Below are 18,874 nucleotides of genomic sequence, written 5' to 3' on the forward strand. Positions count from 1 at the left end.
GGTCGTGGAGCCCCCGAGATGTCGGGCGCGAGCGCAAGAATCGAATTTGCCTAAAATCATTGCGACCGCGCGCCGTCGTTTCACCGGACCTCGTGAGGCCGTGCCCGTAGTCACGATTGACCGTTTCGGCTGCGGGGGTGGGGTATTTAACATTGAATGCCGATCGCGGGGCTAGAAACCGGCCACGGTCCGGGGCCATGCATTAAACATCCGCCATATAGCCGGACAATTCTGAATTATACATCCGTGGCAAGATAGTCGGCTGAGTGGCCGCGGAATTGTCCCACTATTTCTTTGCCGGCAATCGAAGCTGTCCCGTCGCGCGATAACGCGGCCCTCGCCGCGAATTGAGGCCCGCAAGGTGGCCCCCCCCCCCCCCCCCGAGAGTGAAACTGTGTGTCGTCTCCGATGACAGACAAGACCGCGCGAAATTTCCTTTCGATACTGCTCATTGTTGTTCGGTTCGAACATGTGGGCTGTTGTCATGCGGGACACAGTGATAATACAGTCGATGTGCTTGCAAAATGGGTACTGTATTGTCTTTTCTGCATTATGGATTTTTCGCATTTGCTACATGTTATTATTTACTTTATTTTATTATTATTGGCTATTTTGTTGTATGACAGCATTAATGAGGTTTAGTGGCACTTTTGCTTTATTTTTGTAATGACTTACCTTTTAGTTAGCAAAGGTAATTTTTATTTCATTTTTATTTTTATAAAATGATATATGAGTATGAGAATTTTTATAAAGATCTACAGTTCCGTATTAATATTAACCTGTTTCTATATTTATATTCATACAGAATGTATATTATACATTCGATTTTTCAAGACTTGTATTTTGTTCTTTCATAAGTTAATGGAGCAGTACAAAGAAAGAGAATAAGGTTAGCGTAATTTCTTCAATTATTATATAATTAAATAGTAAAGATATATCACAAAATTTTATTATCCACATAAATCTGCAATCTAATATTCGTACAAATATGAAAAAAACACATTGTTAACTTTGCTAGCACTACAATCACCAGCAGTTTTGCTATATTCTTGTAAGAACTGAATCGAATTCTATGATTTAAAATAATACGAATAGCGACAATATTTTAATATTAATTCATTTAATTGACAGAAAAATATTTTCCATTACAAATATAATTATAACTGTTATATATAACAGGATCCTTGCAGTGACGGTAATACAATAAAGTGACAAAATATTACAAAGTAAATCTAGTTTAATACCTACTAAAGAAAAAGATATTGCAGAAAAATAGAAAAAAGTAAACCAAAATAATAAATGCAAATATATTTAAGCCGTTGCTCTCGAAACTATTTTAAATAATAATCTCGTTCTTAACAACAAAGATAAATTTTAAATCCGCTTCGAAGCTTTCGAGTTCGAAAAGGCAAATATAAAGATGAATTCTTCACTAAAAAGGTGAAGAAAGCGCGAAACAGAATTCGCAAGAGTGCAGATCCTAGTCCGAAATTCACACTAACATTTATCTCTTAAACTCGCGAAGCAGTAAATTATCGATACCCGAAACGACTTAGGTAAATTTCCCCGGCTACTTGTCGCGAAATATCTCGCAGTTTACGTATCTTTTTCCGCAGACCAGATCCGAGACAGTCTGTTCACCCGATTGAATTACTAGAGGATTCCCCTCGTGCACTAAATCTCGGGGTCAGTGATTTAGGAGTCTCCCCGACGCCATTGAGTATGCAATCGACCATCGATCTTCGCGTTAAACCGCCAGCTCTCGGGATCTACCTCTGTTGTGCCTGGTACGCCGCGCGTTATCCTTCGATCTACAAAGGATCTAGTCAAGATCGATTGATATCCGACCGATACCGATCTATACAACTCGACCGCGCATCGATCCTCGATCGGCAGAACCGTGCTGCGGCAGCGTGTGCAGCTCGGGCCGAAAATAACTCTGGGGAGGTCCTCTCGTGAAATCTTAATGCTCGAGAACAGAATTCCAGTTTCGCGACGGCGCGCGGCGTTTTAGATCGGGAACGATAGAGATTTATCTGTCATCGGAGATCGACGCTCCAACGTCTCTCGACGAGGAAATTGTGGATCGCAGGCTGGCGTTCGACGAGTCGCGCGATTACTGTAATATCCGTGGTCTGAGAACAATTTCGGTTGATAATAATTTGAATGTGATAGTAATTTTGATAATCATTGATTTAGTGCTTCGTTGGTGGATTTTGAAAGACGAACGTTTTCCGTTAACATCTTAATTGTTCTTTTTGTGACTGTGTTAACAATCTTGTATTTGATGAATTTCGGAATTCCATGCTTTGTCTAATATATTTTATATGATAGTCAATGTTGGTACATAAAAATTAAAAAAGACAGAAAAATGTAGAAATTATTGTTTTTAAGTCGTTTATAATTTCTCTGCTGAGATAAAGATTGTCTAAATGTACCGACGGAATATTAAACTATTAGACTTTCTTTCTAATACCAAGCTTAATGTTACTGAAAAGTATATCGTTTTCTGATCAAATTATTTTAGCAGATTTTAATTCTTGCAGTATTTATGTTCGGTAATGTTTCGGACACCCTAAAATGTAATAAACAAATGCAAACGATTTAATTCATTAAACTGTTCAAACATTAACCTACCTTTTAACATCGCTAAAAATGTAAATTCCTCTAATTCAATTATTTTAACTGCTCCATTTACAAATATAAATATTTCAATTATTTCAACTGCTTTATTTACAAACTATAAATAATTCAATTACCTTAACTCATTTTTATTTATAAAACTCTTTGTTATTATTAACTATTTGAACTGAAGTCCAAATATTTATAATTAAGTCCAAGAGTTCAACCAAATCCAACCAAGAAAAGTAGTCCTTAGAAAACAATATGGCGACGACGCGTATCGCCGAGTACCTAAAAACATTACGGCACCGGAAAAGCTGTGTAGATCATGAAACACGAGTCTCTTAGCTCCAGGATTTCCGGATTTGTCCCCGAGGGCTCTCCACTAAAACGCTTCTGTTAATTTTAGCTGGAACAGAGGCAAAACTACCCTCTTACGCCGCGAGCACTCAAAGCCGCACGGCCGGGCACTTACGCGACAATAGAAGCCAAAACGCAGCGGCGACCACTCTCCTCCCACTTTTACGTTATCATGCTTGAAAGGGACTACTGCTTTTGCGATTCAGAAAAACTACTTCTTCCTGAACGGTACTTTCGATTTCCTCTTACGACGCCAACAGCTGGCTGCTTGTCTGTCAACGGGAACCGTTTCTTGTCTGCCGTTCGTGTATAATCTCCGTTCAGCCGCGTTCGGTATGCACTTCATCGACAAGGGCTCTCACTTCGACGATATCGTTTCGAATACGTGCAAGGTGGTCGAGATTTTCTCTTCTGAGCAGTAGCTACGAGTAGAATCATCGGGCGCGATGAAAAGACCCACGGATGTCGAGGTTATGTTACGGAAATTATTGTCGTAATATTATTGAAGAGATTATTGAATTAGAGATTATATTATAATAAAAAGAGTTATCGTTCTTATTATTATTTGTAGAGAGTTATATTTATAAAGAGTGTTTGAAATTGTAATATTTTTATTGTGTTATTAATATATAATTATATATTGCTATATTCATTTTTCAAGTAGTATAGTGAAATCATTAGTCTTTCAATACAATTTCAAGAGCTGTTGAAAATATTGTTGATGTTATTTTAAAGGTAAAATTAAGTGGCATAAGATTCCTTAAATAATAATATGTCTTTGTCCTATGGCGATTAGTTTCAATTTTACTTATTTTCTGAGTTTTTTATTTATCATTTTTATCCTTTATTTCTATTTACGATTTTTACTTATAATTTTTATATAATAATTTTTACTTGTGATTATTGCTCGTACTGTTCTCTCATAGTTTTCACTCATAATTTTCGCTTATAATTTTCATTCATAATTTTCACTCATGATTTTTACTTACGATTCGTTAATGACTTTTAATGAGAATTTTTACTCAATATTTACACATAACCCTATAAACTATAATTTTAACAATTCAAAACAAATTACACAGACGTCACGATGATCTATTCTTACCTTATCGATACAATATTACTATCACGATTTACGATATCTATCAGCCATCCAAGCACCAAACGAACATCATTGAATAATCCGCAGCTTGCAAACCGATACTTTCCATCAGCGAAATAAGCGAGCCCCAAGACCGCCGTACGTACTTTTTAATTCGTCGAGTATAGCCGTCATTCCCGGGCTATTTATCGTGCACGTTCCGACTCCTTCAGAAGCCACTGAAGTCATCGGGAGAACTTATTGGCCACCCCAATACCGCGCATATAGAAAACGGCCGATGGCATAAATTCCAGCATACCCCCATACATATTTGAGCAACCGGTTATATTTCAATCTCGTATGGCCGTTTCCTCCCCTCCCCCCTCGCGATCGGCGCCGGAATACAACTCATGCCGGTCGTGTTTCGTGTGTAGACGGACCGGTGCCCCGGCCGCCATTGTCTCGGTTGCAAATTTTTCCCGTGTAGAAGCATCGCGAGCCAGCGCTACCCCGTAGGGGGTACATCGTGTCGGTTCCTCCTGTTGCGCGCACGTTCCAGGACCGCTTCTGTGTCCCGACCGTGTTGTACGAGTCCTGCTCGACAAATGCACGTATTTGCTTGGCTACCGATTCGCTAATATCCCCCGTGTAGAAGCTGCTGGTGAGGGGTTGCAAAATTGCTCGGATATACTCGGCCGCCTTTTCGTTGCTTCTTGCCTCGGTAAAAATTCTGTGTCTATGTTTCTATTATATTTGCGTTATATATTTATATTTGTATTGTATATTTGTATTATATTTGGTAGCTTCGAAATATGGTCGTTTCAATTTAATATTCTCTATACATATTTTACCAATTTAACAAATTGGCATGAAATAATAACACAAACGCATATTATTATTAGATTTTGCTAAATTGTAGAATAATAAGAAAAATTTATATATAGCGATACTAGGTCGAAAAGACATTTAGTAAAAGTTTAGTTTAAAAAGATTAGCAGGTTATCCTACGAAATATTAAATTCCTTCTTAACCTCTTCGGAGATGAATTTTTATTGTAGGGAACAATATATTTGTTTCTGTATTATTTACTATTACTGAGGGATTCTGTAGCGAATAGATTTTCACCTGATTTTCATTTTCTTTACGCTTGGAATAGTTATAATTTTAAGAAAACTAAATGTACACATACGTGGCAGTACCCTTAAAGAGGTTAATTATACAAAGTAAGATATATTAATTTATTTCTTGAACTGGATATCAAAGTGATACCAAAATCTGACATTATGTCATTTAAAACTTATCTTTCGACAAATATTATAAGTTGTATAAATTAAATATCTACTATTACTAACTAAACACAAAGCTTCTACAAATAAGACTTTAAGCTAAAATCGCGTGAAATTACAAATGTGTATAAATAAAATGATAACAGAACCAAGTTAAAATTATCTAGTGTTCTAATATTAAAGTTACTCACTGTACACACATAATTGTCTACGTCAACGACAGCGCGTCTCTGCTGCAATCAAGAGCGGCGCCAGTGATTGAAAAAAAGAAACAGAGCGGCAAACAAGTGTAAAAATGCAATAAAATCGCTACCGGTTTCGATGCAGCGGGAGCGCGACGGTTGACGAGGTACAGGACAAAACGAGTCATCGAGGATGATTCCAGGGGCCGGCGTGGGGCCCCCGTCGGATGGCGCCGGAACACGGTAGTCACGGTTATTGCACCCGTGCATCGGATCGGGCCCATTGGGCGTGCACGTGACTCGGTCGCACGTTTGACATTGTTGGCCGACGAACAGGATCCATTGTTCGCTCGCCGTGCGAATCGGGCCCGTGGATCGGCGCGGTCTCCGCGGCCGGCCCTACAAATAATAACTTTTCTGCGGGGGCATAAACAAAAGCGGCCCCTAAAATGCACCGGACTGGCGCCACGCTCTCGGCTGCCCTGGCCTCGCTCCGCGTCGCGCCGGGTCCGCACCGCCGCGCCGCGTCGCGGCGCATACACACGGAACTCGCGTTCTGTCTCTCGTTCGATGCGCTGACGTAACCGAGATGTTTCCCAGATAGCGTCAGTAAGTTTCTGTCATAGATAGCCGACCGTCTGCCTCCGCCAGGAAATTAATGGGCCACGCTACGGGCTTGCACACGTGTTTACCACGAAACAATGTTGACATATGCAGAACGCGATGCTCGCCGGGACTTTTTATTTCCTCGGGCACGGCGAGCCCGGGATATGGGGTGCAGGCATCGGCTTTGATCCCGTGCACTCGGCCACACGTGTTTACCTGCAAATGCCGCGCTCTGGGAAATCTCGCTGCCTCTTCTGCCGCGGTTTTCATGAAATCGGGCCAACAGCTTTCATAGAAATTGCTAGGAACACGATTTTTGTCATTTGGATGCATTTGTAAGATCAATGAATGTCGCGCGAGAGTATTTTTAAAGTATATTGGTACTGCAATTTATATATACATTTCTCAATTTGTTTGATGCATAATGTTGGGTACAGTAAACTTATATTAAATATTAAGACACATTACTATCTTAATACTTTGCTACACAAAATATAGTGTCTTGATAATTTAACACATAATTTGCGACACAAAATATTCTGTCTTCATAATTTAATTCACAATTTAGTGCACGGAATATTCTGTCAAGTATGTATAATTACGTATGCATCAAATAAAAACAGTCGTACCAAATGTGACCGTACCAATAAATACTGTACGTTAAAACAAATGTCTTCATTTTGGAATTAAAATAACTTCAAGTGCAAAGATTTAATAATTGAACGAATAATTTAATATACAAATTATTATATCTCAACATGGTATAAAAGCTTATATTGTGTCAACAAAAATATTAATTTTTATCTCTCTAACATCTGAGAAAAGAATTTATTTCGTCTATTTTTAAAACAGTTATTCTATTTTAAAGAGTGCCCGAATATAAACGTGAGTCACCGTATAAAGTAAAAAATAGATCAGTCGTTGTCGCAGTTAAATATCAATTTCCGTTTCTTTGTCCCGCAGAAACGAATCTAATTGTAGAAATCTGCGTTGTAATAGTCATAGACTGCGAGAAGGAAGCACCCAATGCAAATACAGTGACTCAACAGCATAAAGTCCGAGATCCGGTAGAATTACACTGCGAAGCGTGTCGTTTGTAACGCGACAGCGCTTACAAGTATCGTCTGCGCTGGCCCTAATGGAGCAAAGATTACTTATCGCGGCGCAGTGAAAATGCATTCCTATTATTCTTCCTAGGCCCTACGTTACGGCTCGACGCATATGCTCGAACCACGCTGAGCCCATTTCAGCGATTGCTCTTATTTCCTAAGCGCAGGAGTGAAATTTCTACTTTCATGAATTACTCTGATTTCATTGCTGTTGCTGTTGCTACCTCGCGTTACTGTGCATATAATGTTTATTCGTTCTGTGAAGAGTAATTACTGAAAACAGTACAAGCTTTTAGTGTTTCTAGATATTTTTTTTTGAATATGTTGCAGTTATACAAACTAAAAATGCATTACGTCGTTTCTTTCTTTATTTTAGTAAATTGAAGTATTTATTTTAGTATTGAAGTATTTTAGTAAATTGTGTCATTAGTTATGTAAATGCTTTATAATCGCGGATAGAGATTCTATTAGTACGACAACGATCAAATCACACTGCAAAAAAACCGATTCTCGTCCGATCATCGAAGTGAAACAGTGTTGAGCATGGTCAGTACTTGGATGGGTGACCGCCTGGGAACACCATGTGTTGTTGTCACTCTTTTTTTAAATAATTTATTTAATGATTATTCCTTTTTTGTACTCAATATTTTTTAATTTAAGAAAACAGCACATACCGTACGTTAATTTATTATTTGCGAACAATGTGAATAAACGAATTTATTTTGATTCTCCTATTTTCAAACGAGAAATAATATTCACAATTGTTCTTCTCCGACCATTTACCATTTTGTTAATTTTATTAATTTAATAATAAGAGTTAAACTAGATTGGGTTCGTGTCAAAATGTTTACTGAAATAGCAACGAAATTAAATTGTCCGAACTCCTTTCTCACTTGTCATAATTTTGTTGGACCATTTTTGGATGCCTCGAGATTAATTAGACCATGACGGTGTGAAAAAGAGGGGAACAAATGAGAATCAATTTTCTTCAGAAGGGATAATGAAATAAGATTTAATGAACTTTAGCTTCGCGTGAAATCATTCAATGGGGCCATTTTCATAAGTGACAAGGTCAGTTACACCATTACTAATATAATGTAGTTGAAAAAACTAGTAGTTAATAATTGTCAAAATTCTCCATAAGGAACAATGTAACAATATGTGTGACCATTATGACCATCTATTATATAAAAATAAGTCGGGTTTTCCTTCCTGACGCTATAACTCCAGAACGCACGAACCGATTTCCACGGTTTTGCATTCGTTGGAAAGGTCTCGGGCTCCGCGAGGTTTATAGCAACCAAAATTCTGGAAAAATTTCAACAGAAAAGCAGGAAAACAGGGAAAATCATTTTTCACATACAGCGCCATCTCTGATACATAGCATGTACTACAAACCAATATGGTTTATAAAACAAAAAAAATAACTTTTCTTCATCTTTTAATCCCCAAACGAAATGTTACAAAAAACGAAGCCATCTGGTGGCGAAACGGAGTTCGCCAGGTTTGCTAGTTTATAAATAAATGTGACCAAACGACCATTTTTACAAATGATAAGATTAATTGATCCGCCACTAACCTAATTAGGAAATCGGAAACAAATATGAGCTAATACTTCACTAAAAGATCAGTAAAACAAAATTGTCTGAACAATGAAATAAAAATGGTCTTATCTTTTTCACACATAACCAAACACTGGGACCATTTTTACAACTGATAAGATTAATCGATCCTCCACTAACCTAATTAGAAAATGAGAAACAACTGCGCGTTAAAGTTTCTCTGAAACAACAATAAATTAACATTATCTACACGTCTTCTTTATACCTGACCATATACTGGGGCCATTTTTGCAAATGCCAAAATTGACTCCACTACGATTCTAATTATAAAAATAAGGAAGGAATGCCTATTAAAATATTCAAAAAAGAGCAACGAGATAAAATTGACGCGACTTCTTCGCACGTGACCGTTCGTCAGAACCTATTTCACGAATGACAAGATAAGCAAGTCCATCGCGTAGTCTGTGTATAGTTTTTCGTGCCACCGCCGCCTCGACTTATCGTGGATAGCACAGGTCGACTATCAGCACGCGAAATCCTGGTTTCGTGCGGCAGCGATGCCCTTTGTCGCGTCGACGTCGCACTCATGTTCGTAACGCGTACATACGCGTAATCCTGGCGCAGAAAGAGATAGTCCCCGCGGGGAGGGAAAAAGGGCACTCGCGACACGGCAGCGGCGTACAGCAACAGCAGGAGAGTCTCAGGTGGCCATTTAAGGCACGGACATTTCGTTCTGTCACCGTGTTCCGTGTTCAGCGTCGGGCAGCGTTGCGAGGAGGCCACCTACGCGCCGGTGGTCCTCCTCCCTTAGCGGTCGCATTGTTTTATAAACGGCCGCCATTTCTCATGATAAGCAGAGTAAAACGAAACTAGACACGAACCTTTCGCCGGAACCGAACCCACGGAATCCGGTCGGTGCCGTCACATTTTCGCGTCTTACCCTCGCCCCACCCGCCGTGTCCCAGTTCGAGAAGAAGGTCCCTCCTTGCTTCTCTTGCTGTTGAACCTACGATGTTCCATTTTTATATCGGGTCGTGTGCCATGAAATGTCGGATCGTTCGAAGGAGAGATTGTACTTTGGTTTGGTGCTTGTATATTGTGAATAGAATTTACTCTCTCTTGGACTATAGTTATTAGTTGCACTATGATAGTAGATAGTTGTACCATGGTATTTGTATTTGATAGAATAATTATGAAAATAAAAATTTTGAAACAGAAGCTCTTAACCCATTAGTTGCTATGATTCCTATTTAAGGATTTTGAAATTTTATTATTATTTGGAATTTATTATTATTTGTGTAATTATTATTTAATCTAGATTTAATATAATTTTATACATATCGGTTAATATTGTTTATAGCACTTATAGCACTCTTCTGTGTTTCGTTTCGTTTTAACAAATTTAGAAATCATTTCTAACTTGCGCACAAGAAAGTTATCATATTTAAAGCATGATATTTTTGACTTGGTTGTTATATTATAATTAAATATCATACATTAATCAGAATATATAAAATGATTCATAAAAGAAAAGAAACTTTCCTCTTAGTTTTTATGCATGCAAACTGCAACAATTCCCATTTGGGACTTTTTAAAAAATATAAAATATTTTAACAGCGAAAAATAATTCTGTTAGAAGTGTATTTATCGACTCTATTATCGTTGGTTGTGTCAAAAAATATTCAATAATTAATGCATTAAAACTAAACTAAAAATTCGTGAACAAAATAAAATTCCCTAAAATTGTACCACGCTCCGAGATCATTTTTACACCAACAAAGCTTATATCTAAAAAATTATTAACTGTTGACAGGAATCATAAGAATCAATTTCGTACGCATAAAAGTGCATTCTGTCGCATAGAATAAAATTACTCTGAACCAGAAAAATGATCTCAGATTTACAGTTAAAATCGCTTCGAGCGCAAAGGGTTAAAATAGAAGTTTCGCGTCCCTAAACCAAACAACTTGCGGAGAGCCCCGGGGATCAAGATCAATTACCCAAGCAACTATCAATTCCAGCGCGAATGCCATGTATTTGCCGAGCACCGTAATCTCTCGTATACACACCAGAAGTATCGTTATTAAACAATTTCGATGATCCCGGGTTCCATAGATGGTCGCAACCGAGCGAGGTCCTGCGAGAAACATCGAACCACCAATCATCCCGTGTGTCCGGGCATCCTCTTCCCCGTCAGGGCCCCGTCGCGTTTTCCGTGCATCTCGTTCCCCCCCGTTCGATCCGCGGAATTCCCCCGTGTTGTGTTCTCTATGCGCCGCGTGGGCGTCGGTCCTGCATCGGCGCGTAGGTGCATCCCGCGAGAGGGAACGCGCCGACATTGTCCGGCGATTAACACTTTGATCCCGGTGATATTTAAGCGGGGGGCCTTGAGTGGTGGCGATCCTTACGGCACGGGGTCAACGTAGCTGCCAGCAACGGGGGTCGCGGACCGACCGATTCTATACAGAGATACTGGGGGACTAACTAGAGATTCGCGCGCGGGTCTAGTGTTTCAACGTGAATCCTCGAGACATATGGTCTGCTATGTCCCGGCCACGTGTTCTGATTTTTCCGGCGAGCGCTTCGAGTCCTTGCCTCTCTAACCTGTTCCTCGCCGCGTGCCTCCATAAAACACGGCGCATACCAAAGCCGAAGACACTTTTCGAATGACGTTATTTGAAATATTATCTTGGTTCGTTAGTGTCTCGCAAGAATATCGATAAAATTCTTTTGAATAGAATCCTGCAAGATGAATGTTTTAAAAATTTATGTGAAAATCGAATTTCTAGTTGTTAACGTAAATTAGGAATTTTCAAATTGTTAAATACGCGTATTTTTCAGTTGTAATTGAATTGTGAACAAAAATAGAATTCAGTGGAGTTTTATTCGTAACTTAATTGTTAAAAATGTATAAAAAAATGTATTCTGAATCGAGTATTTATTTCTGAAATAATTTCTTATTTTATTTTATAATTGTTTCTGTGACTCTGATTACTTCTGGAATGACGTTATTTGCGAATGTAAAATTTTAAATCAATGTTAAATAATTATTAGATGATAAGAAATATTTCTCTAAGAAATAACACCACTTTTCTGTATTCCGCAACAATAGAACAATTATTTTGATCCGCGACAATATTAATGAAACACAAACAAAAATCTCGCGAAGATGAACGTTTTGAATAAACTGTTTAAAGGTTTATACAATTAAAATCTACCTTTCGATTTTATGTGATTTTTGAAAATAAAAGTTCAAAAAATTGAGACGTTACACTACTGTAAAAAGAATTCCACTATTAACGTATTTATCATCTCTTATTATTACAATGATGTCTCCAACTCGACCATTTTTAACTATCCATTTTAAAGCAATACTCAATAGTAATTTTAAAGTATTTTCAATAGTATAACTAATTTTTAATAGTAATAATAAAGTATGTAATGACAGTAGAGATATTTATTAAATATTAAAATATTTAAATAACAATAATAATTTCTACTAGTATTCGTATATTTTAAATGTCCATATTATATTTGAGACAATTAAAGACTAAAACAATTATGATATTATTTACAACTCATGCTATTAATTCGAGTAGTACATTTAAATCCAAAACCTCAAAATCAAATTACAATATAAGCACCTACACGCACCCTTAATTAAACTTGAAACAACTACGAATTTCTAAACGTTCATAATAATTTGCTCGCCTACAATAATCATAAAAATGCACACCTCGACGTATTTCACTCCGACACTGGAATCCGTCAACGGACAAAAAAGTCGTTACAAAACACGTCACAAAGTGTGTATCCCATTCCATTTATCAAGCAATGAATCTCGAAATTGCAATTGCGCAAAAACTCGTCGCTCCACGTCGCGGCTTCTAGTTTCCCGATCTCATTCATATTGCATGATATTACGGGCGCATCCCGTGTCCCGAACGGATTCAGTTTCTTACGATCGTACGCGTAGGCCATTGATTAATATGTACGCGGGACATAATCTTTACTACTGTTCCACCGCCGTTAGATAAGACTGTGGGAGTCTTACCGTTACATCGTGTAAAACGCAAACGCATCGCGTGTTAGCCGGGGCCCCGGCGCGCGGCTTTACAAGCTTTCAACCTCGGTAAATACTACGCTAACGAGCCTCGCCTCCGTCGCCGGTCCCTCGATGGAATATTAAGTTTCAATAAACGACAGTAACAATTTAATGATGCACGCGACGCGACGCAGGATAATTATCGGTTTGATGGATCGGATGACGTTAACGAAGACGCGAGATGGAAACGTGAAAGCTGGGGTTTGTCGATTGGCGCGTTGAAGAATCCTATGCGAAGATGCGACAATGTAGATATTTTTCCATATTTTTCTTAATTACGATAAATTACGTGTTTTAATGATGCTTTCATTTTAATGATACTCTTCCGGTGTAATTTGAATATGGATCTTGTTCTACACTCGTGACAGGTGGATGTCTTTTTAATAAAAGATGACGCGTGTGTTAACAAAAATTGTATTATTGTTCTATGTTTATAAGTTGTCACAAAATTAATAGAAATTAAATTTTGCTGTAATTTGACATTTTTAGGCACGATTTTTGAGTAGAAAATAGATAAATTCGTTTCGAAAATAAAAATACATTTATTATTTACACTTATAAGTTTTACTATTACAGTTCTCTAATTTCGTTTCTTTTTCTCATACAGTTTTTAGAAAGAGAAGACAGTTAATTGTTTTATTATTAGAACAAGTATTAATTCAATCATAATTTCCATAACCATATTCAAATTGATTGCTGATCTCCTCTAAATGGGATTCTAATTAATAACACAGATATCTTGGCCTTTAAACATTTTTATAATACAGAAAGTTGTTGTGTTTACAATATAACACAACAATATATAGTTATCAAAAATGTCAATTATCTAATATAACCACCCGAATTCATCCCGTTCATGACTTAAAAATTATTAATATTCATTTCAGCATTATTTAAAATTCCATCACAGTTATCTATTTCTATATAATCTAAAATTCTATTATTTTATAATTCATTTCTGCAGTAATTAAAATTCCATCACAGATATTATCTATTTCTATATAATCTAAAATTCTATTATTTTATAATTCATTTCTGCATTAATTCAAATTCCATCACCGATATTATCGGCTTCTCTATAATCTAAAATTCCATTACGTCAAACATTTAGATTTCTATTGATTACAATGTACAGTAACGAAAATGAAACAAAGCGGAATTGAACTCTGGTAAATCCTTCAACGATGCTGACTTTTAGATAACCATATGCCGCGGACGCATAAAAATCCCCAGTCTATTTATAATGCGATGTATCAAAGCAACGAACTCGATATGGCGTGCGGATTTTTCGTGGCCGCGGGCGTCCCGGCAAGGAAACGGACCCACCCACGAAAGTTTTTCTATAATTCGCTAGATAATGGCGAAGATAAGGGACGACGGCTCGCGCGCAAACCAGAGATACGATAAATCAGTGGTGAGCATGCATATGGCCGGCTGCACATTTATACTCGCGCGAGAGAGTGCATCGTGCAGAACTACGCCACGCGTGTTAAACTCTGTTTCGCGGTCGTTTTCGCGATAGAGGCCTGTGCTGTGCGATCTCGTGGAGCTCGTACGATCTAGGAGATCTCCATCCTATGGTTTCAATAAATCAACTCTGCATATTTCTGGAATTAACGAGATGCGAAATTATTGGACCAGTATTGTTCATTTAAAACTAGGTTAGCGGAGAATGTCATTTGGACACATTTGGAAATGATTAATTAAATTATAAAGATATGTTTAATTTATATTATTTAATTTGCGATTAATCATGTTATAAAGATATGGTTAATTTATTTTATTTGATTTGCGATTCATTGAATTATAAAGATGTGTTTAATTTATTTATATTTTCGGGCAGATATTCTGTTGAAGGTGGTATAGTTAGGTTAGGTTAGGTTCGCTTGCTGTTGTTACTTTATTATATAACACTTGTACAAAATTAATATAAATAATAAATAATATCAATGAATAATAATATTGATAATGTAATCAACTGCATTAATTTTGTGTTGCGAGTATTATTCATAACATTATGGTATTTATTCTACCGAATCAATGACACCGAATAAAGTAAAACTACAAATATGATGAATAGGTATTGATACGTATATATAAAAAATATGAACATTATATAATAAATATTAAGTGTCTTAAATGATACAAAATTATTAAAACTCGAAAGCATGCCAACGATAAGAAAAAAAGATAAACGCTAAATATTTTGATATTATATTTGCAACGAATACACTCGTACAGATATATTTACTAGACATTTATAAATTAAGTTAACTGCCAATCACTTTTTATTTTCCAACTTTCGAACAATTTAAAGAACTATATTTAGCATAAATATTATTTAGCTATATAGTTTTTGAAAATAAATTGAAATTTTGACATATTACACACTGCTGATATTTACGTAAAATAAAAACGATCTTTATCAATTGCAACAAACATAAGACATATTTTCTTTCATTCCTTATGGCTAAGAAATATTACATAAATGTTCTTAAAATCTTTTAATATTCTCACTGTTTCTAATTTCATCCTATTATTTTTATTCTAAACTTAAAAGATTGCAATTTATTAATTAACGTAGAACCAGCAGCTTGAAAAACCATCCGACTTCACGAATAAAATGACAAAAAGTCTCAAGCGTCCTCAGCTATATTCTCGTGAAAAACATCCGTCGCTCGAGTGTTAAAACTTTGTTCGTGGAACACCGCGAACGAGGGGCAGTTAAAAACCAATAAATTTCAAGCGAGCGCCGCGGATCAGCTGGAGCAAACGTGTCGCAACATCGCGGCTGGTGATAAAACAACGCGCTCTCGAGCAGAGACACAGTGTTTCGATGTGCTTCGCCGTACTTTAATCGGTGCATGAGCCGCTCGAGTGCCACTCGAAATCATCGACATACCTATCGCGGTTGAACCTTCCTATCGGTTGTTCCCATGCGTGGCACATGAAACTTTCACGAGGTTTTACGCGTCTGGCGCGTGCAAGCCTGTACTACTTGCTCTTAGCACGGCGCATACGTGCGCGGAAAAATGTTATTGAAATCTGGGCTACGAATTATGCGACGCACGAGGAATGTCCGCGTTTATGGCAGGCGCAACGACTGGAACGCGGCGAGGATCAAGCTTTCATGGAGATCGATCGGATTCTTGCTTTGTGTTTATTCGTAGCGTTCCTTGTCCTTTTTTTCGTGCGCTGATCGTAGTTGAATTGTAAATTAACGTTAAATGTGTCGGACGGAAATTTTTATTTTCAGGTTTTATGAATGTTGAAATTGCGAAGTAGATGACGATCAAATATGTTGATTTGTTCGTGGTGATTTAAAGTCAGAATAAAGTTTGCAAAGAGTTATTCAAATATGAAATTATGCGAGTGTTCATAATTTAGTAATTAGGAGGCTGTAGATTTTTGTGTACATTTCAATGTTATATACATTTGTATTTATATTTTATATGTATTTTATATTTTCTGAAAATTAAAAGACGGTGAGTTCGTTAATATTTGACATTGTTCTATAAACGTATTTTATTTTTTACGATTTTCCAAAATTTAATCATTTTATTCAGGTTGAACCATGTCTGATAATTTAACAGATTTCAAATATTTTCCGAAATACTGAATAAATTGATTCGAATTCGTGTTTGTTACAATTACAATTTTCAAAAATCGCATTACTTATTCAGTTATCTAATATTTGTTCTTAAACTTACTGTTTATAACAACCCTAATTTTAAACCTATAATTATCAGCAGGCATTAAAATTTTAACTACGAACTTTTAAACGTTGCTATAACTGTTAAAAAATTAAGTAATTCTATTGTTATGTCTCTATGCTTTTGTACAACTTAATATTGATTTACATCGATCAATTAACCCTTTCGTTACGGATGTCGACTGTAATCAGCATATGATATGATTTAAATATAATATACGTAATACAATAGGATACAAAATACAATGCAATACTATACTATATTATTCTATATAATACAATACAATATAATACAGAATAATATAATGTAATATAATACTATAAATAATCCGTTCCGTGGCGTCACTCCAGCGGAGCGAACTGCCGTAACCAAAGTGTTAAGAAATAACTGACTCTAAATTATTTCTTCGTACATACCAATTGAATTATAAAACCATTGGCTAACATTCTAAGTAATTATATACCAGACAGTCCTGAATTGGTGTGTCACTTGTGGCAAGTATCAGTGAAAGTTAAATAAATTCGTCTGATAAGGATAGCCGCCCAAAGTGCTTCGCGCCGTTAGATGTTTGACATCGACTAATTTCCTTAATGGCACACCTTTCTATTTGTTTCAGGACGGTGAGAGGCTCTTCATCGGAGCGCCCGGAAATTGCTACTGGCAGGGTAAGGTTCTTTCCACATTCACAGACTCCATACTACCATTTATTTCACGGTTTTGCAATTTAAAATTAGTATGTCTTTATTCGTCGATATATTTATGTCGATTTGATTTTTTATTACTTAAACATCCAACTGATAAATTCAATCTTTTTAGTAAATATTTTTTTTAGTATTTTAAATGTAAAAGTACATTCATTGTTTCAAGATGTTTCTTTTAGTTATAAGACAATATAAAAAATGAAATTACAATTTTCAGGAAATTGATAGTACTTCTCATTATATTCTTATTGTACTTATCGATAAGATTAACAACTATATAAAAATTCGATGAACTTTGTCGTATTCGTATTCAAATTTTAAATTAAATAAATTGAATTGTTGCAATGAAAATATATGAGAAGCATTATGGAGGAGTTACTTAAATGTTTCACTTGAAATAATTCATTTCTTTTTTTCTTAATAATTACGGGTAAAATTTATTTTATTCAATGAAATGCATTAAATGTTGCATATTGTATTAGAATGTATGAAATTTCGTCCACTTATCTCTGGTTTTTATACAATGCACAAAATAAACTATTCCTTCATATATTCTTTTATTATTTAACAATATCGTTTCTTATATCTCCTTCAAGAAATTAATTTCTAGGCCCAAAAGATACAGTTTGCTCCATCTAATGAAACAAAATAAATTCCGCCCAAACGATTTGTTAACAACATAAAAAATCGAACAATTAATTCAAGTGACACGTTTAAACTGTACATAGAAATAACGGTGCAATTAATTATTGGTATTACAGCAGCGAAAGTGAAAACTTTTACAAACAGTAAAATTTTTCACTTTGGTAAACGAAAAAAGAAAAGAAACAGAAAAACGAAAAATTGCAATTACTACTAAATCTTCCGGTCCTACGCGACTAACCGTGTTCCGTGGACACTGATTAGAGCGACTTTTGAGGAGACGTTCGTTAAACAATTACAGGTCAGATATACTCGATCAGCACCGCTATGAGGTTCGAGTTCTTAGTGACGATGTTGTTCACGCCCGTAGCAGATGCACCAGGTACCGCGAATTTGCAGGCGATCCTAATCGGCGCGACGCCGATCAACGTCATCGTTGTCCAAGACCAGACCCTTTAAAACCTCTAATCAACTTTCAGTATTTTAACGACGGACCACCATTAACAAATTGTTGCTTGATGCTCGGAATACGACTCTCGTCGACGTTCGTGGAACGTGTTCACGAGGGAAACTGATCATCGAATTAATCGAGGATTTTTATACCGATTGGAAATGTCATCGAAACATTCTTAGACAATTTTATCTTTTCACAATAATTTGTTACATCATTTTAGGTTAATTGTTATTGTAGTGCACTTTTATTGTATATGCATTTTTATGTATATATATTACATCATTTCATTCAAGTAAATCTAGGAATAATTTAATATTTAATCATTTCAAGTTATAAAATAGATACCTCTTATTAAAGTATTTAGTTCATTAATATGCATTTTTATGTATAATATTATGTACATTTATATCATTTCATTCGAATAAACGTAGGAATAATATAAATAACACAG

The 18,874-nt window shown here is 36.2% G+C and overlaps 1 protein-coding gene and 1 pseudogene across 2 annotated transcripts in view; both read left to right on the forward strand.

Annotated features, from left to right (window-relative positions):
* The window catches only part of If (integrin subunit alpha inflated), a 149,118-nt gene that overhangs the window by 115,390 nt on the left and 14,854 nt on the right, over positions 1-18,874 (forward strand). Inside the window, exons 6-7 of one of the 2 annotated variants that reach the window (XM_078197514.1) lie at positions 17,243-17,291; positions 18,271-18,351. In XM_078197514.1, the coding sequence (XP_078053640.1) occupies positions 17,243-17,291; positions 18,271-18,351 (130 nt within the window). The remainder of the gene's footprint in view (positions 1-17,242; positions 17,292-18,270; positions 18,352-18,874) is intronic. The other variant, XM_078197515.1, reaches the window with a different exon arrangement.
* Positions 7,721-7,841, forward strand: LOC144468223 (5S ribosomal RNA; annotated as a pseudogene).

Source organism: Augochlora pura, chromosome 3 (genome assembly GCF_028453695.1).
Source record: "Augochlora pura isolate Apur16 chromosome 3, APUR_v2.2.1, whole genome shotgun sequence".
Lineage (NCBI taxonomy): Eukaryota > Metazoa > Arthropoda > Insecta > Hymenoptera > Halictidae > Augochlora > Augochlora pura.